This window comes from Salarias fasciatus, chromosome 14 (assembly GCF_902148845.1).
Source record: "Salarias fasciatus chromosome 14, fSalaFa1.1, whole genome shotgun sequence".
Lineage (NCBI taxonomy): Eukaryota > Metazoa > Chordata > Actinopteri > Blenniiformes > Blenniidae > Salarias > Salarias fasciatus.
The window spans coordinates 35,562,627-35,590,393 of NC_043758.1; the positions used below are offsets into that span (position 1 = coordinate 35,562,627).

The following is a 27,767-nucleotide window of genomic DNA, read 5'->3' on the forward strand; positions in this document are numbered from 1 at the left end:
AAAATGAAAGAAAAAAAAAAATTATTCAAATCAATGAATGCATTCGTGGTGAATTCTCTCACGGAGGCAGCAGGAAGTGCATCTGGTGGAAAGTGGGAAGTTTAGGGAGAGAGCTGCTGTGGCGACCTGCTGTTAAAAGAGGAGAGCCATCAATCATCATCACTGGAAAACCGAGTTTATTTATGCTGCACCGTTCAGGAAGGCAGCAATTCAAAGTTCTTTCAGTTATCATTACCGTGAGGAACCTGTTCTTATAAAAGGAAAAGGGAGGAACCTTAAAATCTGCCCAGCATCGCTGCTTCTAATGAAAACACATTTTAGAGCAGCGAGAAAAGAAAATATTGTGATGAGACGATCTGATTTACACCAAAAGAGCTCTTTGAATAAACTGTCAGTGGGCAAAAACTGGCATTAAATGAATAGAAAATGTTTGATTAAATCATAATTTTGCCTTAAGATCATTCGATCCCACACTTGAGCTTAGGTCGGTGTTGCATCTGTCTACCATACTCTTCCTGTATAAAGCTTATTTATCAGTATCTTGACAGATTGTGGAACAATGACAGATGCTACAATTATACCGGATTATTACTTCTTTTTCCAAACAAGACAAATTATAAGTATAAAGTGTAAAGAGCCTTGTAGACTGGTCAGTAATAGTAAAAGACATTATACATGCATTATATACAAAATAATCTGTGGAGAAACCAAAGAGCGTATGCTCCTTTTAAAAAGAAATCATGAAAGAAGTGTAATAAAAAGAACCTGGATGTAATGTAAAAGTGAAGAACGCCAATTAAAAATTATACTAGTATCTATTAGCACTTGAGACAATGGCAGGCCAACAGGTAACAGGGAAGGTTATACCCAGCTGACTGAATGTACTGTTAAGATCGGCTAATTGTGAAACGTCTGACAGCCGTGCTCGAAACCCAACCTTTCAGCATGAATTTTCTTCCAAAATCAACAAAAATCTGCTCGTCTGCATGAGATTATAGGTGCTCTGTGTGATGTTAGACTTTATAGCATTCGCTGTGCTCTTGATGTACAAGAGCTGTCAGCACAGCTTTACTCGGATTTGAAAAGATTCTCATTGAAGTGTCAACCAGAGGGGAGGAAGAGCCTTTCCATTCCCCTTATACTAGGCTTTACACCGATCATATCGGCTATATCGGATCGGCCGATATTTGGCATTTTTTGTAATGATCAGAATCAGGCGTCATGTCATAAATCACCGATCGATTAATGACGTCATGGTCGTGTTGAATTTTTTTTAATCTGTCTCATTTACCCCTAACTAGTTCACAGCATCGACTTTTTAATTTGCTTGTATCCGAGAACTAATCATTCATGATTTAAAAAAAATCATTTTCGTCTTCGTGCCTCTTCCTGTTTTGAGAGCTGTCGCTATGTGACGGACAATAAAGTTTCTTTCAATCTTCAGCAACATCAAGATGTCGGAGGTGTGGAAGTTTTTCACAGTGAGGGAAACAGACATAGCACAAGCTATCTGCAATATTTGCAACGCTACAGTACCTCGCGGGGGAACATCGGCAAAAAATTTCAACACGACAAATTTAATCAGGCACTTGGAAAAGATGCATCCGGAGGAGCACGTCGAGTTCAAGAAACGCAGCGCGGAGAAAGAAAAAGAAAAGCAAACTCCGAAGCGGATGCTAAAGCAAACAACTTTGGACAGTGCTGCTCGTCCGTACAGTCGGGACAGTGAGAAGGCAAGGGGTGGCACAAGGAGGGTGCTGGAGTTTATTGTGATGTCTGACCTGCCGTTTAACATTGTGGAGAACCCTGCATTTCAACGGCTGCTAACTTACTTTGATCCACGCTACCGCCTCCCAGGGCACACATATTGCGGTGAGACAGGTCTGAGTGAGCTACACCGGGATGTTCGTTCACGTGTAGAGAGCCTTCTGATGGAAAGCAGTTCTTCTATCAGTTTAACTACAGACATTTGGTCCTCAGACGTCAGCCCAATGTCACTACTGAGTTTAACGGCCCAGTGGATTGACCCAAACTTTAAACTCCGAGCTGCGGTCCTACACGCACAGGAATTTCGCGAGTCACATTCTGCTGCAGCGTTGGTGACAAAATACGAGAACATGCTCCAGACATGGCAGATTCCCAGAGAGAGAGTCCACGTCGTACTACGGGATAATGCTGCAAACATGGCAAAAGCCATGCGTGAAGGAGGATTGCCGACTTTGCCATGCATGGCGCACACGCTTCAACTAGCGATCCACGACGGATTATTGGCACAACGCATGATAACGGACATCCTTGCGACGGGGAGACGCATCATCGGGCACTTTAAACGCTCTCCTCAAGCATATTGTGCATTTCATGATGTGCAACAACAGCTGGGCCAGAATGTTAAAAAGTTCCAGCAAGACGTCACCACCCGGTGGAACAGCAGCTTTTATATGCTCCAAAGCCTGCTGGAGCAAAAACGCGCATTGGCTGCTTATGGAGCTGAGCATGAAGTTCCTGCTTCCTTCAGTGCCAACCAGTGGGGTCTGATCGAACACATCATAACAATTCTGGAACCATTCGAGGAGCTCACAAGAGCAATAAGCTCATCCACTGCATCAGCTGCAGACGTGATTCCATCAGTGTTGGCGTTAAAACGGTTCCTGAGCAGAGATGCCCCTTCAGATCGTGGTGTGATGACTGCGAAAGCTGAGCTACTGAGAGCTGTAACCAGGAGATTCGATGGGATTGAAGATGAACCCCTCTACAGTTTGGCAACTCTGTTAGACCCAAGGTGAGGAAAAAAACATTAAAAACTAAGATAATCTGCAAAATATAATTAAAATTAATATGCAGTAATAAAATTGTCATTGAGAATAGCCTTACAACCTGATTCAGAATATCAAACGTTCTGTTAATTGGATAAAATTTATTTTATCTAGCTTATATATTTGCTTTTACACAAATGCCTCAGTGTCAACTTAACTGAAGTGTACAAGTGAAATCAAACAGACCTTTTAGTTACAGTCAGTCTGATTCAAAGTTGCTCTAAAAGAACAAATGCTAAGTTAAATTAATGCAATGTCTTTTTGTTATGTTTTACCAAAGGTACAAGGATCGATGCTATTCTGCAGAGCTCAAGGCACACACACGGGAGCAGCTTTTGGAGCTGCTGGATGCACAGAGTGTCGCCGATGAAGTACAAAGACCTGAAGCCAGCAACGCAGATGAGCCAGCTGAGAAGAAAGCACGACTCGGTTCCTTGTCATCGATGTTGGGTGAGATCATGCAAGAAGAACGGCCACAGAAAGCCACTACAGCAATGTCACAGCTGAATCTCTACCTGTCAGAGCCTGTCATCCTTCAGGATGCTGACCCCCTGGCTTACTGGAGAGCCAATCAGGATCGCTTTTCTGCCCTCACCACTGCTGCAAGAGCTTACCTGTCTGCACCCTGCACTAGTGTGGACAGTGAGCGCCTATTCAGCACTGCATCCAACATCCTGGATGCTCAAAGAAGCAGGCTTTCGGCCAGGAAAGTTGAGATGCTCCTCTTTGTTAGGAAGAATCTGCCATTGATGCTTGAAAAGGCATAAGCATTTGGCCTAAGTAATGGCAAGTTTACAATCCCCCATCCCCTTTTGAATTTTATTTTACTTGTACTGTGAATTTAATTTTACTTGTACTACCTGGCTGCTATTTATTTTATTTATTGGAAATACAGGTGGCCTGGGTGCCATATTTTCTGTTGACCTGGGTGTCATTATTTATTATTTATTTTTTAGTTAAAATGGGAGCCAGTAGCCAGTGTTCTGGGGCAGCATTACTAATACTGCCCTTGTGCCCTTTATTTGCACAAGTGTGACTGTTAATGTTTTGAGAAATCATTACTGCCTTTTATTTGCACAAGTGTGTAAGTGTTAATTTCGTGGATGTATGTGAATATTTTGAGGCAGCCTTCGTTCCATTTGCACCAGAGTTACAGTCTGTGACTGTTAATTTCATTAATATGCTGCAGTAAGTTTGAGGCAGGATTACTGTCCTTAATTTGCAGCATTTACTTGTTACAGGAAAGTAATTAATTACAATAAAGTAATTTAATGACAATGAGTTGTGCTGATTATTTTGTCTTGGGTTATATTATTGATTGTTCAGACTGAACTTAACTGAACTTGTCAATCCTTTAATGCCCCCTAGAGGTCATTGATGTTTAACCCTTGTATCTCAGTCAGATTGGGGCATGGCAAGATTGATACTCAGGAAACAGCACATACGGTAAGTATGTAAGTACATAAACAAGTAGTTTAACTATTGCTCCTCACATGATCGGATCGGTGATCGGTTATCGGTTTATTTAAACTCACTGATCGGTGATCGGCGATCGGCCCAAAAATCGTGATCGTGTAAAGCCTACCTTATACACACATGTACGCAGCGAGCCAGACTTCTCCGTTCAAACACTTTGTTTTTGACACGGACACCATGACGGCTCCTGGAACAGACCTTTCTGAAAAGCGTTTTGTCTGTAATGAGGACTTGTTTTGCGTTGAGTGAATCGTGGCTGAATTACATAATTTCAGAGTTGCGCTCATACGTCAGTCTTAAGAGGAGAGCCAAAAAAAACAAACGGGAAAAAAAAAAAGAAAAAAAAAAAAGATCAGTTTCACCATCATCGCTCGCTTTCCAAACACAGCCCCCTCATCTACCTCTGCACCTCTCTCTCTCTCTCTCTCTCTCTCGGACCTTCTGTGCCTCTCTCTCCCACTTCCTCCCTCACACATCACACCTCTCATTACTCCACAGTGAGAAGCCAATCTGAGGGAGTGTGAGCGCCTGTGCCAGTGCGACTCGAGCTGCTGCACATCAGTATCTCACCAACCGCCCTGTCCGTCTTCGACTCCCATTTTTGTGCCTGAAAGTCGGGCAGATAAATCAGAAAAATTGAACCTTGAAGCCCGAGCACTTAATATTTCAATGGAGAAACTTGAGGATGTAATTTGTAACGGCAGCGGCGGATGTTGCCGGGCTGGATACCGGCGCTAAGCAGCAGAGAATATTCCTGCACACACAAGTCTGTGATTATCAGAGGCATGCATTAATGATAACATACATGTTTACATTAAACATCACACTTAGGCAATAAATTAGCATGTGAGAAGAGAGGAAATGAGCGCATTATATGTTTTCACCTTAACTTTGGCTTCAGGTTAGCCAGCATATTTAAGATGATTATGCAGAAAAGCCTAAAGGTAGAAAAAAAGAGGATAAAAAAAAAGTCGTGCTGAGCAAGGGCAAGGCTAATGTATTTTTATATTTTTAATATAGTCTGACCTTATTGCAAAAGCAGTGTGAAAAGCAAAGCAGCTTAATAGACTATTCATGGACAAACTCCTCTTACTCCATGCTCGGATTTAAAGGTGAAGAAACTGTGTGAAGCACACTCGAGTGGAGGGAACAGACTTCACTCCAGTCACGCCAGTCACATTCACCCATTAATGCACACATTCACACACAGTGGAGGAAAAGAGGTGAGAAGAGCGAGCAGCTTCCTATCCCCAAACCAGGAAGAGACTCAAGTGAGATTTAAGTTAAATCAAGGCCCTTAAACCCTCAACTCGTCCTCCATCGCTGCACTGTGGCAGAACTCTGCCCCTGATGTCTGTTAACGAGGAAAAGCAAGGGTTCAAAGTGGAGGATCAATCACGTCAGTCAAACTGAACACTGGTTGCGATTGAGCTGCTTGTCACAGATGGGAGGAACTCTTGAGCAGGCGGAAGTGGGAATCAAACGAGCAACCTTGAACAACCTGACGTACAAATGCATTCAAGCTCATGACAGCAGACGGCTTGGAAGCTCACCAAGGCCCGCATGCCAGTTTTGTTTATGAAGCTATAAACTTCTGTTTGTCAGCGCTCTGGAATATTGTGCACTTTCAAATTATGCTGACGCTCCCATTATGTGTGCAATGATGCTTACAGAATACATTTCAGATGTTGTTGATTGCAACTTTTGGCGAGTACAAACTGATAATAATAGCTTTCCCAGACTACATGATATGAAAGATGAATTAATTTTTTTGAATCAAAATTACATAAGAGAGCTTCAGTGAAGACGGAAGGATGAATCACAAACTAATCACCAGCTGCATTGTTTGGTAGGTCTATACACTGAATAAAATAAAATGGAAACCCTTCCACTGAGCAGGAAAGGATTTCATCCGTGCACAAAATGGTTTCTTGCATTGTAATACGTGTCAAAAAGCATCGGGGGGTTATTTGAGGAAATACAGAAGAATTATTTTTCAAACGACAGCATCAGCCTCAAAGCAGCTGCAGCCCCAGCCCAAAAAAAGGAAATAAATAAAAAAAAGCACTCAATTTGTTTTCAACAGTCACGTTCTGCAGCAAAAAAAGGGAGTGTAAAATATGGAATGCTTGTGGAGGGATAAAAAATAGAGTGGATGGTAACTTATTCTGCTTTCGCTAAGCAGTTCTGACTTAATGAATCGCTTGTCCTAATTTGGGGGATCATTAGTGTATGAGTGTGTGCGTCCTCATACTCACGCGTCTACATCTGGCATCAGATCCAGCTTACTGGGGAAAATCTCAGAGAGCAACACTCGCGTGAAGGTCTTTCCCAGCGACTGCAGCCTGGACTCCAGGTGCTAGAGAGAGGCGGAAAAAGGCACAGGAAATGACTGAGGTGAAGACGAGCAGTACACACATTTCACTTCTCTCCCGAGAAACTCCAATTCATAAGTTTCACATCAAACTCAGCATGAGATTTTATCCACGCTGCAAACCTGGAATCTCTCCAGTCAGGAGTTGTTCAGAAGCTTTGCTTTATTGCCAGAAATCTCAAAAAAAAAGACTATTTTATTCAGATCTCTGTCTTTAAAGCCTTATTTATCCATCCATTCATTTTCAACTGCTTGCCAGAGTCAAAAGAATGAAAGAAAGTTGAGCAAGATTACAGTAAAATTGCTCCTAAGCCATGTGCGGGTTGTTTTCAGTCCAAGAGCGAAAGCAACACCAACTTTCATATAAACGTTAACTCCCTTTACCCTGTCATTCACAATAACCATGTCTGAAGCCATCCATCTGTCAATCTGATCTCCATCCTGAAAAGGTTCAGGCACTAAACCATCACCAACCCGCTGTTTTCGTACCCTCACACGCTGACGAGTCGACTGCCACAACTCCTTTACACTCAGGAGTAAACTGCAAGAAATCACAACCTGGTGCAGTATGACATTATGACATTATGACATTATGAGAAAATGACAAAACTGAGCTTTCAAAGCTGTGAGTGGAATTTGCATGATCTATGAATGTGCTTTCTCTGGAAACTCCAGCTTGATTCTGAAATGGTTGGAGATCTGCACGAGTGTAGCTGGTTATGTGATCTCGTGTCAAACCAGCAGGCAGTGCAGGGAGCACCCTGTCTGGTGCCCAGCGCTGGGAAGGACATCCTCCATCGAACCCGCCACCCTCGTCTGAATTACTTGGACGGTTACAGAACAGATGCTTTCGAAGACAACTCTGTGGCAGAATTTGGTGCACTCTGTAGAATGGAGCCCAATTAAATTAGATCTGATTAGTACCTTTTCACAAGCTGTTACCACAACAGAAACCTGCAGCAGAGCATGAACAGCCGAGGTTTTGGAGCAGGATCTGAAGGCACTGCGCCCCTCGGTGTTAGTTCTTGTTTCAAGATCATCAAACCACCCTGAAGGGCGGTGGGCCCACATGGAGCTGGCCTCACTTCACTTCCTCAGCTTCAGATGAGCTGGATCGGGTCCTTTGGGCGAAGGCCCAGAGTCCAGAACACATCTAATGTATCAATAAACCAAACTAGTCAGTTTAAAGAACTGTGTTTTCTTCCAGCCTTTGATCTTATGGGCAGTGGACTGAGGTGTTATTCAGGGATGCAGGAGGCAGCAGAGAATCCCACAAACGATCCTTTTAGTGAGATAAAGGTGAGAGCGCCGCTGATATCCACTGTCCTTGGAAGTACCGTGTGACATTTCTATGGCTGTGTTCTTATCAGAGGTAGTTCTGTCCCTTCGCTGGAGAGGTTATCTGACAGTACACTTCTGAATCTTGACAGATCACTAAGGGGGAGCTGGTGAGTTTTTATTCAGATCCCCCCGTTTAAAGCCTCCGTCTCCCGAATCACTAGAACCGAGCTTTTGGTCTCTCAGTGACATTTTTTCATCAAAGCCTGGCAAATCTTTCAAGTGGATATTTACAAATAAAAGTGCACCGATACAAGCCCAGGAGTGCACGCTGGCTGACGAAACCTCGGTGTGCTGCGGCTTGTTACGTTTTACATCAGACATCAAGTGGCGGCTTCAGCCTTCCAACGTGTGCACAGCACAGTGAAGTAAGAAAAAATAAGAAAGCAGCACCGCAGAAAGCAAAGAAAGGAATAAACACAGCCGGGCAGGGAATGCAAAAAGAGCACAAGTAGCAGTAGGTGAGGAGTGAACAGAGCGACGTGGGTCGTAGATCAACTGGTATCAGCAGACACACCAATGCACACGCTAACACATAACACTGGGGACATGCAGAGACTTTCAATGTTTTTCCAGACATTGTTTCACCTTGTGGATCACGGAGTGTGTGTGCACACTGCATCCATGAAGTCCCAAAGCATGAGGTTAATGTGAGTGACTGTAGAGACTGAACTCCAACTAAATGTTGATACTTTCAGTAAAAGAGCAGCTCTGCTGGTCATCTGCAGCCAGTCCCAGTGGAGAGTGAACAAACCCTGCACTGGCTGACAATATATCACCGGCTTCATAAAGAAAAAGAAAAAAAAAAAAAAAACCTGACCATGAAATAACTCCAAACTGCATGTTTTTGGTCTGTGGGAGGACACTTGAAAATATTCAGTACAATATTCACCCACACACAGAGAAACATCCCCTAATCACAAACTGGAACTGCGGTTATTCTCACTTTGAGGCAAGGGTTCGGACTACTACACCTCCGTGACGCCCTTGAACCATTTACTACTGAGCACTGTAAAGTCTTTTCGATACATGTGTTTTGGAAAATGTACCTTTGGTACATTGGTGCTACAGAACCATAAAGGCAGTGCATGTCAGCGTCACTTCATGTTCTAACGTCACAGCCTGTGTCGTTTCCAGAGCCTACTGCCCGTGCTTCCAGGTTCCATCTTTTCAGTATCTGTTAACCTCATTTCCACTGCCCATTAAAATGTCTAACTAATCACACAAAAACTGTTGGACACCACATGAGAAAAAGGTTCTGGTGTATCTGATGAAGAAAGAGCCCAGAGAACTCCCAAACTACAGCTGCAGCCTTGAGCGGGAGAACCAGATTCTCTGTTTTTTCACAGAACTGATGGTTCATGAGTAACTGCCGACCCCTGATAAAGAGTAATGATTGTGTCTTTTTGAAACTTTTGTAGACACACTACGACTTTTTTCTTCTACCCATTAGACGGCTGTCACCAGCGCTGCTGCTGCTCAGTAGAGTTTTGACCTCATGTTTTCATATTGTGTTTGGAACTACAGAGGATCTCTCTTTGTCTGCTGGTAGGACGGAGACGTCAGGGAAGCGTCTCTCTTTTGTGACAGTTTGAAGGATTTACAGTCTTGAAGGTCTGAACATTGACCAGCGCTGTTGAGATCTCTAGTGTTCAGTCTCGGCCTCATTTAAATGCTTTTTTTCCTAAAACTGGTTCAGTCTAGTCCTTTGGCAACTATCTTTTTCACGGAGAACTGCTCACTGAATTAAACTCATGACAGCGAAAGTAAATTTTTTCCACCACACAAATGTGCAGCGTGCGAATAAAAATAATATCTTCAGTATGGATGACACCAGGTTTATTTATGGGCAGATATCTGTGAGGCTTCTGCTAGCTGTGTTCTTGTTTTCATGTGATTGTTTCCAGTTTGGAAATTGAAATTCAACAGCTGATAACTGTTTCACAACAGGTTTCATTTGGTCTGCTGCTGGACGTGTTCTTCATGGTGAAATCCCGTCCTCTCCTCTGTTCCCGTTCTGTTGTCATAGCTGTTTCCCTCTGCGTGATTACATGCTTGTTAACTGGTATTGCTTTTGCTCAGTTTTATTTTCAGTCTTGTTCCACTCTTTAGTTCCACTTTGAACGGTGGTTATGTTCCAGTGTTCTTCCATTTTCTGTTCGCCTGTCTGCATCTGGGTCGTCCTTGCTTTCAATTTTGATGTGTTGAAGGGCCAACTATTCGGCAGAAATAACAAAAAAGCCAAGTATTTGAATGTATTCATCTAATTTACCTGAAAACAAAACTTCTGTTTTCATGATGTGGAAATCTGAGATTACAGAAAATCATTTTTATGCAGTTTGAATACTTATTTACATTGCTTTAGGTTTGTACAGACAAACTGCATAAATACATTTCCTTATAAATCATATTATCTCAGTAACATCTAGGTACACAGAATATCAGCACCATCCGAACACCCTAAATGTAAAATAACAAGCTCCCGATGTGAACACGGCCTGTCTTATTAGCACTACATGCCACTGAGTCAGTCGTCACGGAAACCTGCACAGAGGCTCATTTCCAGCCGTTGCACGGGTGGCCTCCGGGCATGTAGACTGCTGAAATGATGACTGAGGCTCACCTCCAGGACTTTGGGGCTGCCCTGCCGACCCAGCGTGCCCAGGATCAGACCCCATCGCTGCGCCTGTCGAGCCTCGTCAATAGCTTGAAGCCTCAGCGCGCGCATGGCTTCGTGGTCGTAGTGCTCCCTGGTGAAGACCTTACTGTAAGGGTCGTATCTGCAACGGAAACAGACGCGCGCAAAGAGGAAACCCGATACACACACGTGAGTAGGCTGTGCGCTTAAAACCCCAAACCATATTATCCATTAAAACCTGTTGTTAAGGTTTCCATCATGACGGATGAAGTGTCGGTAAAGATGAGAAATCCAATCATCAAAAGCCATCAAGTATGACAGGAGTTAGTGTATCTCCGGGAAAATGGAGGTATTTCTGAACATCTAATCGCCTTTTCTTCGGTACAAGGGGCGCACCTGAGATTAGATCTTGTTTATGAGAGAGACCTGTGATCTGAGCGGCTGTGCATACTGTCTACAACAACTCCTCACTCTGCATGCTGACAAGGACTCATCCAATGCCTGCTTTATCCCCCACAATGCTGTGGTGCCACAGCGATGCAACGGATGATCAATACAGCAACCTTCTTCTACAGAATAGCATTAGAAATGCACATTTTTTTTTGACTGAATAACATTATCTGAGGGCCTTATAATGTTATTACATGTTGTCGAGGTCTGTATCTGCTTCCCTTTCCACCACTAAATCAACTGCAAGCTTATTTCATATCACTTGAATGTATTCGGCTGCTCTCAAATCATATGAGTAACGTCAGAGCAGCAGTGCTAATCTGCTTCAATGAACAATCAGCGGATGGTGCTAGAATATAAATAGCAGTGATATGACAATATGAGGTGACAAATGACAGCTTTCTGTCTCACACTACCTGTACGCAGGGGTATCTGGGTTTGCAATCATGATTGACTCCAGGTGAAATCTTCCATCTCCGAGATAGCTGCAAAAGAAAAAAAAAAAAAATACACAAACAGACGTTACAGGTAAACAATATGAGAGAAACTACAATTACCGCACAGAAAATCCCCTCCAGACTCTAAAAATGCAACGAGCATTCACTACAGATACTGACCTAATATTGACCCATCCTCTCCATCATCTTGCTCTCCCTCTCTCGCTCTCTTTTTTTAATCTATTCATCTCTGCAGCCTTTTAACAGAGACCAAAGTGTTCCCGGGCAGAAGGCCTTACGGCTGGGGCGGAGAGTGGAGGGCTTGCCCGTCTCTCTGTCTGGGAACACGACCCTAACGATCGGAGCATGCTGTTTATAGAGGATGCAAGCTCTTCCAATTAACCTGAGGTCTGGTGCTTCGGATCCACCAGGGCCCGAGCGGGCGGAGTTCGCAAGCCGTAAATACACAGTGGCATGTAGGTGCCTGCAAGCACAAGGTCTGTTACATAAAGCCCAACCCCCCTCCGAGTGAGACTGGAGTCCCGCCGTGAGTGTGAGGGGGCTCGGGTCGGTACCGCCACTCATTACGGCGAGGTCTCAGTCGGCCCACAGACTGCAGACACAATTAAAGCTGCTAATCGGTCAGTGTTTAGAGCAGCTGGAAACACTGGCGGCTCCGAGCTGTGGGTGGCTCGCCATCTGAGCTACCCCAGAGACACACTGAGCCAGGATTTCGTTTGTGACTGCTGATGTGAGGAGACACGCGTGTGCATGTAATCGCATTCAGCACAGCACAATATACATGCGTGGCGCCGCTCTCCCTGTTTGTTTGGAAAATTCCAAGGTTATCGAACAATTATAACGCCAACACCAGGCCTGCTGCACTCCAACCAGGGATGCTCTCAATAGCCTATGACACCATACATCATGTGAAGACCTCACATAATCTGGAAGGTATTTATCTCATTACCTAAAGTGCCCCGAGATGACTTCTTCAGCTACACTGAAAAGAGATGGAACGGTAGCTTTAAAAGGCTGCCGTTTGCCACTCCAGCTCCCGCTCTCCGAGCGACCACAGTTCTCCCATCCATATTCAATTGTGCTCTGCGAAAGTGCCCTCGCTGTAACGGTAAATGCTACACCGTCTCTGTGTTATGCAACACCCTATCTTCACATTCACATCTTCATATTGTTCTGCAATGAGTGAGAGCCAGAGTCGAGGCAGCACGTGGAGACGGTCCACTGATCATTTCTTACAGCTCTCTTTTCAACAGACTCTCTGATTTTTTGAAGGAACATTTCATTATAAAGAAACCAGGGACTGGGAAATCTGAATAGCTTCAATATGGGCCTCAAAGGCTAATATACCATGATTCAGTCGACGCGACACGAACCCAAGACAGTAGAAAACCTGAGCATACACCACTTTTCAAGGATTTTAATTAATTCTAGGTAATTAAAAGGTGAATATTAATTCAGTGCTTTATTGAAGGAGATTAACAAAACCATGCACTCTTCACAAAAAGAACAGATGTTAAAAAACAAGTCTGCTTTTTAAAGATATAACGCTTCATTTAGTTGAAAAGCAGAGGAATACAGACGAATCAGAGGAAAACTATGACTCTGATTTGCACTGCATTATAAAACACCTTTCACACTTTGGTTTGTGACAAAAATGAGTGTGTTACATAAGTATCGGCTGCACTCTGTCGCTGCTGGTGACTTTCATCCCATTATGAGAATATTAGCAGTTGGTATTCGGGCTCGGTGCACGGTCTGTTTTCATGTTCTGTGTGTGTGTGTGTGTGTGTGTGTTCTCTAGCTCGGTGGTCTCCTGCCACAGTGAAAACAACATGTGTTGAAGGGTAATTGGTGATTCTGAAGTTGTCGGAGAGCGTGAGTGGTTGTCTGTCTCCGTGTTTGTCCAGAGCACTTCCTGCCTTTCACCACTTGTCAGCTGGGATCGGCTCCAGCGCCACGCAGCCTTCAGCTGGACAAAGCCACACGGAAGATTGATCGACGACTGGAAGCCGGTACTTTAATCAGAGAAAGAGATTTTAAGCTGTGTCCAGGGAATTCAAGTCATTTTAAAATTTGCGTTTCTCACGCGCACGACATGAGCACGTCTGGAATGTCCACACGAGAAACAGAAAGACACGCCATCTCTCCTGCAGGCTGATCGATTCCCTCTCCCAACGCGCCACGGCTGACATCAAAGACAGCGCACATCAGATTAGCAGGTGAAACACACTCTCAGCCCCTCACGCCTTCCACGTGTACAAAGACGCTCACGCCAACGCTGCCGTTGTCTCCGCTTGTGCATGCTCGAAAAGCTGTTTTCTTCACACGCACACAAACACTCAATACGTGCGGATCAGATGCAAGACGTGAAGTTCCCAGGTGTAATTATGACTGTGGGGGGAGGGTCTGACATTATCTCACCACGCCGCGCATGGCGCTGGATTTCTCTGCTGTGGAATGTCAGCAGATGCGGGGACACAAAGTGGCTTCGGAGGTGTTGTTTGTCACTTGGCCCTGTTACTTTGTGAGTGCACTCTCTTCCCCTGAGAGCAGGGAGAATAAGCACGACTGTGACAACCGCAAATGCACACAGTTGTATGGTGAAAACACACAATAACTGGCCTTTTCGGCAGCATCTCCCCCTCACTTAGATGAAATTAAAGAAAGAATGTGGATTTAAAACAGGAATCAGGACAAATTTACAAAATCCTCAGTCATTTCTCATCACACATTCCGTTTTTCTGAAAGAAAGATGATCATGTGGATGTGCTGCAGTTCATTTGAAGTCACAATGTGTCAGTCTGCATACAATTCAATAGTTTTCACAGACCCGAGGGTATTTTTAGCACTGAAATTCAGGTTCAGCATGTGGCTGTCTCCAGCTGCATGTTGCACACAGGTAGTGATCGTCACCACAGCCAATTGTGTGTCTGGTGTGACTGGTGTAATGTCATACTGATTATTCCTCCAGTGACATGGGTGGGCATGGCAATGTACCGACACCGTGTGAGTCACTGCTGGATTTCGGGATAATTCCTGCTAACTGATGAGAGGAACCCGGTTCGGGGTTGTGACGGTGAGTTGGAGGACAGCTGCGACGTTTTCGTACATTATGGCGTTGACGTGACGATCCAAGCGAGGGGAGGTGCAGCCCAGAATTTCTCCCGGTGACAAAGGGCGACACTGTGGGACGAGCACATCGTACTCTGGCTTCAGGGCCGAGCTCACAGCCTGCAAGAGGAAGGAAGGGACAGGGAACCAAACGTTATGGTGGAAAAAAAATGAGGGCAACAGACACAGAATACAGAACATGATCCATTTGGTTTGCACAGGAATAATGTTTATCACAGCCACACAAGTTTTAGTAGGTCTAAATCCATAACCACCGCAGGAATTAACCTGAAAACCCAGAAATATGTAAGCGCAGGGTCTGCATGCTTCTACATTTTTTTAGGCTAATAAAAAAGCAGTCCACAGAGGCTGTTAGCAGATTATCTGTCCTCACTGGACCGAGAAGAAGAAATGCATTGGCAAATTGTAAAAGATTGTTTTTGAAACGCAGGAAATTAATGTTTCAGTAAGTTTTAATAACTGTCAGAGGCAAAACGTTAAAACCAAGGTGCAGGTCAGTTTTCAAAGTATTTTTTTTTTTTTTTGTTTTTTTTTGGGGGGGGGGGGTAGCCCACTTATAACACATATGACTTCATCACACTTCGACCTTTGTAAAAGTTGATTGTACAATCAAAATGGGAAAATCTGTGTGTGAGGAGTTTGTTAAATTCCAGTAGCTTTATTCTCCTGCTGACTGGAATCTATAAAGAACAGTGCCGCAGAGCACTGCTCCTTTTGACCATAGACCTATGTTGCTCCACAGAGGAAAGGCAATGTTAATTCTGAAAGACACACAGCTGGATAAATAAACCACGAGTCGCTCGAGAATATAGGTTGTGAGCGCCATGGTACTTCTCCACGCTTGTATCGCCTTCAGTAAACATGTTCATAACATCTGATCTGACAGCTCTTCACTTCAGCTCATCAGCTTTCTTTACAGAACTCACAGCTATTCACGGCAAAATGTAGAATGTTATTAGATGGTGATAACAAGATGTCTGACCTTTTCAACGTGCCCCATTCAAAAGTGATGGTCCAAGATGTCTCACAACAGGCTGTTGTTACAGGAAGAGACACCAAACACTGTAAACATGCAGCTTTTTTCACACTTTCTTACCACTGAAGAGCAGATGTCAGTTTACTTTTTCTTCGGTTTGTATATTGTTATTTCTCTGCTGCCTATTCTTCTAACCTTTTTGGACATTATGTAATATTTGGGAGGTGTAGTAGTTTATTGAAAAGATAAACCCAAAGTCAAACAAAGTTTCACCTCCGAGCGTCCCGCTACATTTGGAGGTGTTGACATAAAACCTTTTTTAAATTTAAGCTGGGACCTGGAGCTTTAATGCTGTGTCCATCACTTCTTTTTCAAACTCAAGGTGCGCAGAGCCCGAGCAGGAAAATATCGCAGCTGTCTAAATATATGCACTCTGAACCGAGTGTACACAGAACGGAGGGAGGAATAGCCAAAAGATGAAGAGTGGACTGAGGCGAAGCGTCCCATCCTGCCTACAACACTGCACTGGAACTATACATGCATAAATAAAAGATGTAAATCTGAAGAGTGACAAATTGATTAAAGAAACATATTCTCTGAAAAGATAAGTTCAATATTCGGGGGGGGGGGGAAATAAAGTCTTGTAAATACCCTCATTCATTTAGAATGTGAGACGATAAGAGAACAAACAATTACTGCTGAAATGAAGCAAAGCGGTTCCCCTGCTCTGAGGTGCAGAGATAAATTGTACGTTTTGAGGCTAATTTAAGGCCGTCCGCAGGGAACTCGGGTGAACTCCAGCGCCTCCCGCCCATACCGCCCGACCTCAGCGAGCCTCCATGCATAAGAGGGCGTGAGACGGAGTCACACATGCACACAGTGCACGAGTGCACGGAGACATGTGCACGTGCATGTTCTCAAACGTCCCCAACATATAATACGGCCTGCAAGAGCGGGCCGCCGTTTAAAAATAGCTGTGGTTGCATTAGCGGAGGCTCAGAGCAGAGCTGGTTCAACTGGGCCAGCGAAGCCGCAGAAAGCATTATGGGAGCAGGAGGCAGCCAGTTGAAAGAAGGTTGTTCCGAGTTTAATACTATAGCTGCTGCAAACGCTTATGTAAAGAGCAGCGCCGAGCATGACGCTGAACTGAAAGGCCTCCCAGAGTTCATTTCACTTTTCAAATCCAAAATAACCGCTGCTGGACTCGTCAAACCCACACTTGAACCGAGCTTAAGTGAGGAGTGTGAGCTTGTTCGAAAAAAGAGGCCCGGAGAAAAAAAAAGTAAATATGTGTGAGCTCTCCTGCACAGTGTTTACAGACATTGGTGTGACCGCATTTTGTTTTTGTTGAACTAGTCGAACTTATAATTACTAATCATTATACGACTGAACACATGGAGTTAAAGTCCAGGAGGGTGGCTGAAACTTCCAGCTCATTATTATCACAGTGTAAAACACTTGTGTTTACTGCAGCGTTCTGTACCTCACTGTTAGGATCATCTGTAGGTATGGCTTTCAAATTTGTCTGCTGTTGCTTTACATTTGCTTTTCGAAAGCAAATTCAGTAATGTGTTGAGCCTTTCTCCTCTCCTGCTTTTAGCACAGACTCTCATACCAGCTGAGTAAATGCACATGTGAAAGTAATGAGTGGATTTGTCAGAAGTTTTTCAAAACATGACCCAGAGAAACCTGAGGTCATTGTTTTTGAAAAGAGTAAAGGTTAGAGGTCAGCGGCCATCTTGACCCCATGTCACTCAGGAGATCAAATCAAGCAGAAATCTGGATGTAATTATGGTTTCAATCCAAAAATTCAGCAACCACGTTAAGGAAATAACAAAAGCAGCTTAACAACACCTGTAAAATTAAAAGAAACTTCCTGAACACCTGAGAACTGCTGACACTCTCACTTCTTTAAATCAGGATCTAAGACGTGATTATGGCGTTCAAATAAACAACAGACTTGAAATTAATCTGGGATTAATTTTTGAAGTGATGCAGTGAAGCGCTTCCTCTGCTCATGTAGAAATCCCTTGTTAATGCTATGTTGGATGCGTGGAGCGAGTGTGTTGTTTGTGAAAGTACCTGGAACAGCGTGACGTGCGCGGTTCTTTGGCCAGAGGAAGCAATATCTATGGATGATATGGGATGCCAAACACCAATACGGGGAGAGCAAAATACTTTTTGTGAAATGCATTTTTATTAGTTTCATTTTTAATTCCTTAAAGGTGAATTAAGAAGTTTTTCAGCTTAAAAAATACTTATTTTCCACCATAAATATGTTCCAAATATTCAATAATGTATACAATGTGCCCTGACATATTCATTGTAAGTACCTCTAACAGCGCTAAAGTGAAAGTTGCAGTGCCGGTCCGGCAACAGAATTTTTTTGGGGAGAATTTGACATGATGTGACGTAATGCACGCTCCCGCTGACCTGATATCCTTAACACTACTCCGCCAGATGCTTAGCAGCAACAACTGAGCAGTAGTGAGGATGGAGCTTGCAGAAAGTAAGAAAAGACCGGCTTCTAGCACTGCCACAGCTCCACACAGACCCCACCAGGCAAAAGAAACTCAAATTTTACTCGAGCGCTACTTAAAGAGCGAGGAAGGAGTCCCCCTCTTCCGTGCACGTACATGGATGGAAGCCACAGGCACGAGTGTTTCACTAAGCTGCAGTTACGCCCAAGGCCTGCAGGGGGCGCTGTTTCGCATAAAACGTGCAAACTCCTTAATGCACCTTTAAAGCTAGGGTCGGCGATCTTGGAAAACTAGCATGTATTCGAATGTAGCGTCTCCCCAAGGCTCCGCCCAGCTCCCACCCCATTGGAGGAGCTCCCGTTGGGAGCGAACGCACTGGACGCGGAGGCGCCGCGCGCACGGAGTTTGCGATCGCCTCCAATGTTATTAACCTTTCTGACTGCCCGCACACAACGCGCCCGCTCCGCTTCCTTCTATTTTTCACGCGAGCCGCGAGCGCCGAGAGCGCCTTGGCAACGCGCGCGCGCACTGAACCAGGGCCAGTGCACGCCATTGAAATGAACCCGCAGGGGGCTGGTAGAACGGCGAAGGGATTTGATTGGTACCTGAAGAGCGGTCCGCGCCATACGATTGGTCGGAGTGTTTACTGTCCTGTGGCCGCTACAATGGTCAGATTTTTTTACGCACCTTTTTCCGTCCACATAATGTATTGACTTCTCCCAGGGGGCAAGGAGCATTTCACTCAGTATGACTAAAAGTGCTTTTGGACAACATCGTCTAGCCTAGCTTTAAGTACTTTTTCTCCTATTTTAATTGTCTTTTGTCTTTCAGATGTTCTTTTGTTTTCTTGTTTTGTCCTTAAAGCCTTAATGTAAAGTCTGTTTTCCTTTTCTTTGTGAAGCACTTTACTTCATTTTACTTTACAGGATTACGTTTGCAACAACGCTTCATCAGTAGGGTAAAACTAACCTGTCTCATGACGGCCTTGTGTCTGAATGGTGATTTCTAAGTAAACTTGTATTATACAAATCTTGAATGATAATGGTTAAAAAGACTGTTATGACATATTTCTGTTCAGTTGTGTGCCTGGGGCCTTGGGGTCTTGTACTGTCTGTATGGAGCCTTCTCCCTGGCCCTCCGGCTTCCTCCAATAGGTCAAAAGCATGCTCGGTGGTTTAACTGTATGGATATGTGCATGTGAATCAGCCATGTCACATGTTCATGGTGTAATCTGCTTCTTGCCCATCTGAGACTGGCATCGGCTTCCCACAATCCACTGCTGGATGAACCTGATTAATCACATTGTTATTAGCTCCAACAACATTTTGTTGAAACAGGAAGATTTGGTTAAAAAGTGCAACGGCACAATCTCGCCTTGTGTTTGATTTGTAAAAATAAATAAGCCGAGGGGAAAACAACCAGCCCTGCCACTGTAGTGGTTTGATTTAGCTGCTTAACAAGGAGCAAAGCGCTGTTAAGGAGGCACAGTCAGAGAGAAGTTGAAACAGTGTGCCACCACAAATACACTCGTGTGTACCGAACAATACACAGAGGCGACAACAACTGGCTCAGTGAAGACATAGAATCCAGCCGCCTCAGCTCTCTTTGTGCAGCCGAATCTTTGTATCACTCACACACACACACACACACACACACAATCAGACACGCAGCTTAATTACCTGCAGAGCTGCCACAAACTGAATAGTGCTGACGAGCGCCAGAGATTGTCCGGGAGGGAAGTTGAACTTGACCGTGTCCAGGAAGTGTGCATTGTCCATCTGGATGTCCACAAACACGTACAGCATCTTGATGCCGGCCGTGGAGTCTATGGGGACTGCAGGGAGACACAGACAAAAGAAAGACAGATGAATAATTCACAGTATTATGTCAGCTAAGCTTGAGTTATATACACTATTGATGCGCCCACATACATTAATGTGCTGCACATGTTTGCCAACACAGCTATACGAGAACACAGCACATGCACACGTGTATGTGGCGTGGGCGCCTGTGCGATATGACTCCTAGACTCCTGCAGAGCAATTCACTGAACTGATGCAAAGACCTCAATTATTTAGGGAAGGAGAGGGACACATGCGATTACTATTAATGCCATTAATTTCACAGGCCATTTACTGCGCGCCCGAGCCTGGGAGACGTAGCCCGAGACGCGCCAAGTTACATTTTGATGAACAAAGTAGGCGAGAATCCAAGGAAGAGAGAACAAAAGGGCACGGAAAAGAAAGATGAATTATTGTTTACGTTGGCGATTCTAATTATTCGTCCTTTGGTATTTTATCTAAATTGCAGATTAGGAGCAAGGGGACGTTTTTCTTTTATAATCAAGCAAGTGATCCATCCTAGTGTAAATGTTATACTGCTCACTTGATGGCCTCTATCACCGAGCTCCGACCGTCACTTCCTGAATGTAAATGTGTCACAAGGGGTGTGAAGAGATGCTCGATACTATCATGTGTTTAAAGGCAAGGACAACCTGGACACATGCTGTTTAGTGGCCCTCCAGGACCAAGACTGGACATCTGTCCAAGAAGCCAGTCTTTTTTCAAGTTATGCTATCAGGGAGATGTATAGCTAGAGATGTACAGATATTCTGTTCCTTCAACAATCAAAACACACGGCGTGTGTGTACATGTGTGTGTCTGTGAGGAATGACAGTCAATAATGTGAAAGGGCTCAAAACTGGAACGGCCTTCCTGTGAGGAACCACTGCATCACCTTACCTCCCCAGGCTGGACAGCACTGAACTAAATTGAGGCCAGTTTGACAATTGAAAGAGAGACAGACCCACTAATCCCTAAATACACACCGAACAGCTTCAAGGTGAGTAATCCAGTGAGGTCCTGTCATGCACACCGCCATGCCCAGGCTCCAGCAGCTCCGTCCTTAGAGCATGGCTGCCCAGCTTGTTCCGTCGTTATTATTTCATTTATTTTTCATTTATGCATGGATATTGCTCATATGCACGAAGTGCCCTTTGCAGTTTATGGAGTTTGTGTCATGTCAGTGATGCTGTGCCTCTGGGGCGTTGTCTGAATTTTGTTATGCTGTTGTTTGTCAATGGAGCAGGGGCTCGGAGAACCAACGACTGACCAGAGCGAAGACGAGCGACTCCTATGAAGCTGCGCTGGAAATTTAAAACACCGCAATTTAATTTAGTGGTCGGGGTGGGGGGTTTCATAATCATCTATATGAAGTCCAAACTGTTTGGTGGGGTGAATCAGAACGGAAAGAGAAACAGGATACCAAGGGTGTGGATGTAGTGAGAGGTGGGCTGACAATTAACCGGGGGGAAGAAGTGATGAATGGGCCGATGTTTGAGCGAGCAGGGAGGGGAAAGGGGATGGAAAGCTCTTTAAAAAGGCTGACTTGACTGCAGCCCACATGTTGAGCAAAGAAAGCTGGGAGTTAAATATATCATGAGACTAAAAAGGTCTGGAGGAGAGAAGTAAAAAAAAAAAAAAAACTGTAGACTGAGACTCACAGCTGTCTGTTGCTTGTTTATATGCACTCCAGAACATAAAGGGCAGAGGAAAGTGACATCGATCTGTGTTCACATTAGCATGGTAGCCTGAGAGCACTTCGGTGCTGCAATTAGAGGCCCTGCCAGTGAGACAGACAGGACTCACTCGCCCCATCACGCCTCATTCTTATGTGTCACAGCAATAAGGTCACTTAGCACTGCCGCTTAACAACAACAATGCTCATGTAAACAAATACCAGAGGCAATCAAAGCAAGCACAACCAAGAAATGGAGGAACATCAGGGTGTGCTAACGGTTCCTTACAAATCAATACGTACAAAGAGGATCGATTCCATATTCAGCTTGGGCTCAATATGATAAATAATGCAGCTCCTTCTATATGTAGTCCTGAACTTATCACGGTCTCACAGGAACACCTTCATCGTACCGTGAATTAGCTTTCATGCCAATCTGACGTCATATCTGCTAAAAGTCTGACCTGCTTCTGAGTGGGAGAGAACAGCGCGCATGAAAACAAGACTCTGGTCTCCATAATTATTTGTAATGTTTGTTACGTCTGCAGTTTTTTAAGAGAGTGAAACTGGGCCACGCGAGAAAAGTTTTCACATAGAGTGCTGGAATAATTGTTTTCGCCCTTATTTCTTTAACTGGACAATGATGAAGTAAGAGCATGGCTATTAAGTGAAAGTCTGGAAACTTTTTATTTCAGGGCAGCAAACATTTCATCCTCACCTTACATAGAATTTCTATAAGGTTTTATACAACGCAATAAAAGCAAGCTACAGGCACACAAACATGTTTTGGAAGTCCATTCTAGAGGTTTTAAGCAGCCCTGTTTGCTGGGACTGCATGAGCTCAGTGGTTTAAATTCATATCGGAGGGTCCAGATTAAGAGTAAATATTTCCAGTGATATGGTATCTTATTTAACGTCTGGCTTTGCATCCCTCTTTCACATGTACAGTGACATTTTACCAATAAGTGTGAAAGGCTGTGGACGCCTCAGAGGCTGATGAGGCTTTTAAAATGATCTGCAAGCAGAAGTATCACTGTATGGAGAATTAGACGGCGCCGAGTTCAATCAGCTGTTGAAGACTGGCCACCTCAGCTCAGAAATTAAACATAAAAATCCCCAAAATATCATGAAATTGAGTAGTCCCAGGAAGAGGTGCTGTTGAATAAAAATGGACTAATGATGCATAATTTTGCAAATGAATACAGAAAGTTGATTTAGGTGTCATTTGTTTGACAACGTTAATCTAACAACACCTGTTTTCCTGAGACAATCAAATAATAAAAGGTCAAAATAGACTAAAAATATGAATGGGGTTTGCACATTTGCATGGTCTTAATGTTTTTGATCATAGCTTAACACTACATGGTACAGTGAGAGGAGCTACAGGGCGAACACCGCTGACACAATGAGCAGAGGAACACTGGTATTCTTCCATGCTAAAGTATTTAATCTCTTCACATTCAAACTTACCATTCTATTCAAGTTAGACAGGAAGAACCTTGTAAGAGAAAAGCCTATTTTGACAGTGCTAAACAGTAAATACTTAGGTGGCTTTTCATGATAAGACACATTTCTGCGTTAGCTCAGTCCAGTGGTAATGAAGCTGTAATGTAAAGACTGGAGCACGTCGGGGAGCCGTGACACTTTGAGAAAAGCATAGATGTCGAACCAACAACCTTGGAGTGTGAGACGGTCCAGTCCTGGTCCAGTCATTTTTGTTTTTCTGGCAGTCAAGCTTTCATTATCTGAGCAAGGCTGCTACAACCGACCCTTGTTTTCTGGAGGCACACAACCATAACATAAAAAGTTTTATTTCCTCTTTTTTTCTGCGTTGCCCTCCTGCCAAGCTCTTTTTCTTGTTGTATTTTGTAGTTTTTTTATCTTTGGCTTTTTTGCTGTGACCATTCTGATGCCTATTAATGAAATGTCAGCAAGGTTAAAAAAAAAAAAAGACAGAAATGCCTCTCACTCAGTGATCTGCAAACCTCATTAAAACTTACAAACATGCTTTTTGTGGTGTTTCCCATATTGTGTGAGTCGAAATAGAGGTGCTTCCCAGTTCCAAAATACTGCATGAGAGGACAATAAAACTAAGACGCTGATGCCTCAAAGGAAATGGAAGAGAAGTGCGGGAACACAGGAGAGTCAGTGTCTCTGCTTGAATGCTGTGTCTTTTATCTCCCACAGGTGGCTGTCATCAGCGGGGAAATGCTGCCGACGATGCCGTCGTGACTGAGAGCTGGAGGTCAGAGGCACACACACTCACACTCTGGCTTGCTATTCTCTGAAAGTCTTTCGCTCGTTTGATTTCTCTGAAACTCCCGGAGATCGATTCCTATCTGCATCAACTTCGTGCCAGTTGGACTCTTGTAAACACACGTCCGCGTTCCCATGCACGATTAGCAAACACAAACAAACAGTCATAGAGTTGTATTATGATTCTGTTGGTCAGCTGTGGTATTTGGAAGAGGTGAGCTTGTTCTGCCGAGATGTATCAGAAGTATTGATTTAACATTTCCTCCCATGTTGCGCAGGAGACAGACAGCGGGGGTGAAGGTGAAGGTCCTCCACAACTGCTGGAGTCTGGGAAAGGACGGCTGTAATGCATGTTCCCCATTGATCTGCTGAAGAAACGTGACGTCCAGGCTCCAAAGGTCTGATACACTTTCCATACTGGAGTGAGCAGACTGCACTAACTAGTTAAGTTTTCCATTGATCAATATCCTCTCTTCTGTTCTGGTGCTTCTTTGACTCTCAACGGTGGGAGTCCTCGATGAGGCTTTTACTTCCTGTTCCTATGAGATGTGCAGTCGGCCTGCAGACTGACAGACGCAGAGAGGAAAAGTGGACGGTAAAAGAGACTCACTGAGACAGCTGTGGCCGTAGTGCACCATGAAATCGGCTCCCAGGGCTCGGGCGGTGAAGTCGTCCACACAGCAGGCCCCGTACGTCACGTCTCCCATCACGATGGTGTCTGCCTCTGTAAACCTGGGATGAAGCCACACAGCAGTCAGCACAGTTACGCACCATATGCACCGCTCGCAGTTTGTTACCATTGACGATCAATAGACATAGCATGCCAGACAAGACGGGATTATGGGAGCGCTGAACAGGATCAATCTCCGTCCACCTGCTGCGGATACGATGTCTATACAGTGTCTGACTACACTGCCTGTCAATGGCTGACTCACAGCGCATCAGGGTGACGCACGACTATTCTTTCGGCTCTCGATGACTGGCAGCCCATGGCCAAAGTACAGAACGAGCTGTCTGCTGGCGAAAGCCCTGCCAGACGGGGGTTAATAGGTCATCAGCGAGAGGAGGCTACACGAAGGAATACAAGGAAAGCTATGGATAGTACAAATAAGGAGATTGCAGTTTGCAGTGGCCTTTGTCGGTGCATCCATGGCCTAGATTTATTGCACATCTGCCTGGAAACAGGGGGAACAGCCTCAGTAACAGGCTGTGTTTACTGCAAGAAAATAAACTATTCAGACGAGATGCTTTTTTGCCACAAGTAGCTTGTGAAAGTCTAGCGCAGACCGTGTGCTCCTAATGTTCCACTCTGCAGCTGTAACAGAAGAAAAATAAAATCCCAGCCTTCTTGAGAGGAAAACTCACAAATTAACCAGGCATCTGTGGACCCAGATCTGTTGAAAAGATTTGCAGATCGCGCTACAAGAAAACAAGCTTTTTCTTTTATCGCCCTTTATAGGCAAATAAAATGCTAAGTAAACCCATAAAGGCTAAGTAAAATGAATAAAACCTGAGAGTGAAAGTGAGAAGAAGCGAATGAACAGAATCTTGAGGCGTCGTAGGGGAGGATAGATGGGAAGAGGAGAGGCTGGTTGTAAAAGGCGGTTGTTGCCAGGTATTTGTGGCTGTATTCTGACAGATTTAGGCTAGACGGAAGGGGCAGAATAGAGATGGGATGGAGGGCCTGGGCAGAGAGGAAGTAAGCGATAAACAGACATGGCTGCACGTGGTACAAACCAAGCCTCTGAGTAATGTGTCTCCTGCTGCCCAATCTTTCAACCCACATTCACTTTAACTTTACGCCTTGCTTTGCTCCTTGGTCGCGAGGGGGCTTCAGACAAAGTCTCTATTTAGCTTTTCCTCCCTCGGTTTTTCTGATGCAATCTTTAGTTTGTGCTCGCTGCGCTCCTCAACACAGTCCCCTCGTTTTCTGTGCTTTCCCTGTACATGCTCCTCTAATGGCTGCTCTCGAGTGAAGGGCAGCACGGGCCAGCTGAGCCCGGGAACACAGACACCGAGCTGCTCGGCTGCTAAATAAATATTTGCCTTTGCGGGCTTGAATCAATTATCCTCCACGCCGTCAAGGTTCTGATTTCATCTGAATGTACTGCTTACATATGTGCACAAATTAACAGGATCAAGGCAATTGCAGGTATTTTCTATATATATTCATTTAAGGGATCATACTCATGCACAAGTTTCCTCACTGACTGCAGCCCATTGTTCTTCAATTGCAGTTTGCTGACTTTGATTGGAGTTGTGTGAATGTGCATCCACCTTTCAGCTAAAAATACACAGCCTGCCCACAAGTTAGAAAAATAAAAAAAAACAAAAACAAAACACTGCTCCTCGCAATCCACTGCAGACCCTGCAGAACCATCTACAATGCAAAACACAGCACTACAGAAGATTACTGTATCTAATCAGCCATCTATCTGCCAGAAATATCATTATCACACCATCTCCACTGGAAGTGCGAGGCACATCTAGTTATTTCCAGAGTGAGTACACTGAAATTTCATGGTAATAAGTGCTGAGAATCCGATTAAGAGGCCGATATGAGACGTGTGATGCTACTGGGAGACGAGCAGAGTAATTACCGGGCGACGTACAGTCCCCTCTCCCACTGGGACAGAGGAAAAGAGGCAAGGACGATGATGGAGTGAATGAGTGCTGGAGAGGGGATGACAGAATGAAAAGTTTATCAGTGTTAATCAAATCCTATTCCTGGCACACTATCTCAAACCAGGACATACTACATGACTGCTGGGTACGTATGAAGCAACACGATCCTCCAGTCCCTCCTCATTTACATTTATCCTGCTCTCAAGCTCCATACATATCGCGCCTTCTTTCCATTCCTTCTTGCACTTATCCTTCGTGTCTGTCATCTTGCCGGTTTCTGTCAGTGTATCAGCACTGGTTTCTGCCTCATCTCAGGGTACTCAGTTCAGCCATTCCAGCTGAAATGTCATTAAGATCTAATTAAGATGTCAGAGGAGCTTGTGAACTCCATAACAGCCCTGGTTAATTAGCTCTTTAGCATACGGCTCAATATATGTGAGAAATTGCCAACTGATTTGAATCTTTGTTATAAAAAGTATTGTGCTGCAAACACAACCTTGAGTTTACAATCCAATGAGAATATACAACACACACACAGTGCGCACAGTGAAGTGTGACAGCATGTGCCCACCAACGTACAGGCCATAAATTAATTGCCAACTAATTGTACTGCTCAGAAACAGGTTAAGGAGATGATATGTTTTACATAAATAATATCTTGCTCTGTGACATTATTCTCCTCATGCTGCAGGAGACGCATGAAAGCAAATTAATCTTCCTGCAGCATCCTCGGGAGATGATATTCTTTTTCTTAGTCTGACAGGAATTTCTTCTGATGCCACCATGAAAAAAGAAACTGGCAGCTCGCAGCTCAGAGATGCTGCAGAAGACAAAGAGAATGAAAAACTTCCCCTGTCTCTGAAACATCCCATTAGCCCGCACAAAGCCATTCTGTGGCAAACGGTACTTATCTGTTGATGGAAATGACTGGACTGAATTTAACTAACAGGGTTCCACCATCTGTCTGAATAACTATTGATTACAGGTTTGTGGTCATTGGTGAGATGGGAAGTTGCAGGTATTTTTCATTTTCTATTGGTGCTATTAGCGTGAGAACAATTTAAAAAAAAAATGTGGCGTGGGCATTTTTCCAGTATACAATGCATCGAAAAACTGCACTTCTCTTTCCTAGAAATGTCAATATTCTACAAACAACACCTATTTTTTTCTTGTCACTACACAACAAGATCAGATGATTGCATTTATTGCACGTTGCTGCACAAATGTGTCTGAAA

At 44.2% G+C, this 27,767-nt stretch overlaps 2 protein-coding genes across 2 annotated transcripts in view; one reads left to right on the top strand and one right to left on the bottom strand.

The window, feature by feature from the left end:
- Positions 1-27,767, bottom strand: part of dph1 (diphthamide biosynthesis 1) — a 79,807-nt gene that overhangs the window by 9,567 nt on the left and 42,473 nt on the right. Inside the window, exons 4-9 of the mRNA XM_030108490.1 lie at positions 24,518-24,639; positions 19,815-19,969; positions 14,657-14,778; positions 11,506-11,574; positions 10,625-10,781; positions 6,548-6,648 (exon numbers count right to left, since the gene is read on the bottom strand). Coding sequence (XP_029964350.1) covers positions 6,548-6,648; positions 10,625-10,781; positions 11,506-11,574; positions 14,657-14,778; positions 19,815-19,969; positions 24,518-24,639 — 726 coding nt within the window. The remainder of the gene's footprint in view (positions 1-6,547; positions 6,649-10,624; positions 10,782-11,505; positions 11,575-14,656; positions 14,779-19,814; positions 19,970-24,517; positions 24,640-27,767) is intronic.
- LOC115400539 (zinc finger BED domain-containing protein 4-like) lies at positions 1,456-3,980 on the top strand. Its single transcript, XM_030108489.1, has 2 exons — positions 1,456-2,779; positions 3,094-3,980. The coding sequence occupies exons 1-2, from the start codon at positions 1,599-1,601 to the stop codon at positions 3,578-3,580; spliced, it is 1,668 nt and encodes a 555-aa protein (XP_029964349.1). The 5' UTR covers positions 1,456-1,598; the 3' UTR covers positions 3,581-3,980.

Excerpts from the sequence above, each read along its gene's own strand:
- LOC115400539 (XM_030108489.1), top strand. The coding sequence starts at position 1,599 with ATGCATCCGGAGGAGCACGTCGAGTTCAAGAAACGCAGCGCGGAGAAA. Across the intron at positions 2,780-3,093 it reads GCAACTCTGTTAGACCCAAG|GTACAAGGATCGATGCTATT; the intron begins GTGAGGAAAAAA and ends GTTTTACCAAAG.